This window comes from Octopus bimaculoides, chromosome 2 (genome assembly GCF_001194135.2).
Source record: "Octopus bimaculoides isolate UCB-OBI-ISO-001 chromosome 2, ASM119413v2, whole genome shotgun sequence".
NCBI lineage: Eukaryota > Metazoa > Mollusca > Cephalopoda > Octopoda > Octopodidae > Octopus > Octopus bimaculoides.
This window is the reverse complement of record NC_068982.1, coordinates 17,218,996-17,220,413: the sequence shown is the minus strand read 5'-3', so window position 1 is coordinate 17,220,413 and position 1,418 is coordinate 17,218,996. Positions and strand designations below refer to the sequence as shown.

The window sequence follows — 1,418 nt, the reverse complement described above, 5'->3', positions numbered from 1 at the left end:
AAGGTATGCGAGAAAATAAAGGGAGTGAACAGAGTAGGGGGTGAGTTGGTGGTCAAGATAGCATTGGTTAGTGGGATAATGAATGTGGGTCGGTATTGGAAGGGGAATGCAGTGGTATGCAGAAGTGTAGGAAATTGAATAGAGGGAAGTGAATAGAGAATGAGGAGGATTAACAGGTTAGTATACAAATGTGTCGTGTAGTAATGAGTGCTTTTGGTTGGGGAGAAGAAATGAGAGGAGACCACTTGTGAGGGTGGGGAGGCTATGAGGGAGGTGGGATATAGTGGGTTAGAAGAGTTTGCAAAGATAGCAATGAGAAATAATAGTTCAATAAGGAGGATGGTATTTATCGAGGTAGTAAGTTGCTAGGCTAACCTTGTCGTACCTCAAGGTTAATTTTGAGCAAAGATACTTATTAGTAACTACATAGATTTAATAAAATGCGCAAATGATGAGTAGAACCTGTGTTTAAAAGATAGTATTACATCTGAGAATCTATTAAGTAATGAAGGGATGCGGTGGTGAAGGATGGTTAGCAATTCTCTTAGCATAATTTATACATACCAGTGTTTGGATTGTATGGGGGAACCTCACTTATGATGCCCCAGGTTCGAAGTGGTCAGAGATCTTTTCACGGAATCTACTTATTTGGAGAACCTGATTATAATTTAGAGCATGATTGCTAAAAGTCTCTTCATTTGCAGGTAAGTTGGAGATTCTGATAGAAATGCTTGTGATTATACTTATCAAAGGTAAATTTAGGGTGATTTGATAGGATATTGATATATTGTAAAGATTGATTGAGTTTATGGAAAGGGTGATATAGATTTGTCCAGAGTAACAGCTAAGAAACTGGCCACCTTAGAGTCATTTTTGATTGTATATGTGTTCAACACACAAACATACTCACACACACTGAATTTCATGTCCATGGGTTGAATAGTGAAATACACACTCGCACAATGTATGTATGTGTCTATGTATTTATGTATGTACGTATACATGAAAGATAATGGGTGTACGTTTATGTATGTGTATGTGTGTATGTATGCGTGTGTGCGCGCGCGAACGTGTTCAGCTTTATTTATTTGTATTCACACGCACGTATTCCCATTTTATATACACGTATAAAGTACATATATACGGATACATAATTTTTTTTGTGTGTATGTAGTTATGTCACTCTCACTATTCGGGTTTATTTCAAGATTTCTTGCCAATAGAAAACGACCTGGTTTCTAACCTGTAGAAGAAGAACCGGTTTCTAACCTAGATCCAAGGCTCCTTAATTGGAATTTCAACATCAACAGAGTATTTTTGTATGTATGTATGTATGTATGCGTATGTACAGATTTGTATGTTTTCTTTTATGTATGTAGGTAGAGACGGACTATATGTAATCTGAACCTTCCCCCCCC

At 37.2% G+C, this 1,418-nt stretch overlaps 1 protein-coding gene across 1 annotated transcript in view; it reads left to right on the top strand.

The window, feature by feature from the left end:
* Positions 1-588: 588 nt before the first annotated feature.
* The window catches only part of LOC106879434 (arsenite methyltransferase), a 44,043-nt gene continuing 43,213 nt past the window's right edge, over positions 589-1,418 (top strand). Inside the window, exon 1 of the mRNA XM_052975816.1 lies at positions 589-704. Coding sequence (XP_052831776.1) covers positions 676-704 — 29 coding nt within the window. The 5' untranslated portion in view covers positions 589-675. The remainder of the gene's footprint in view (positions 705-1,418) is intronic.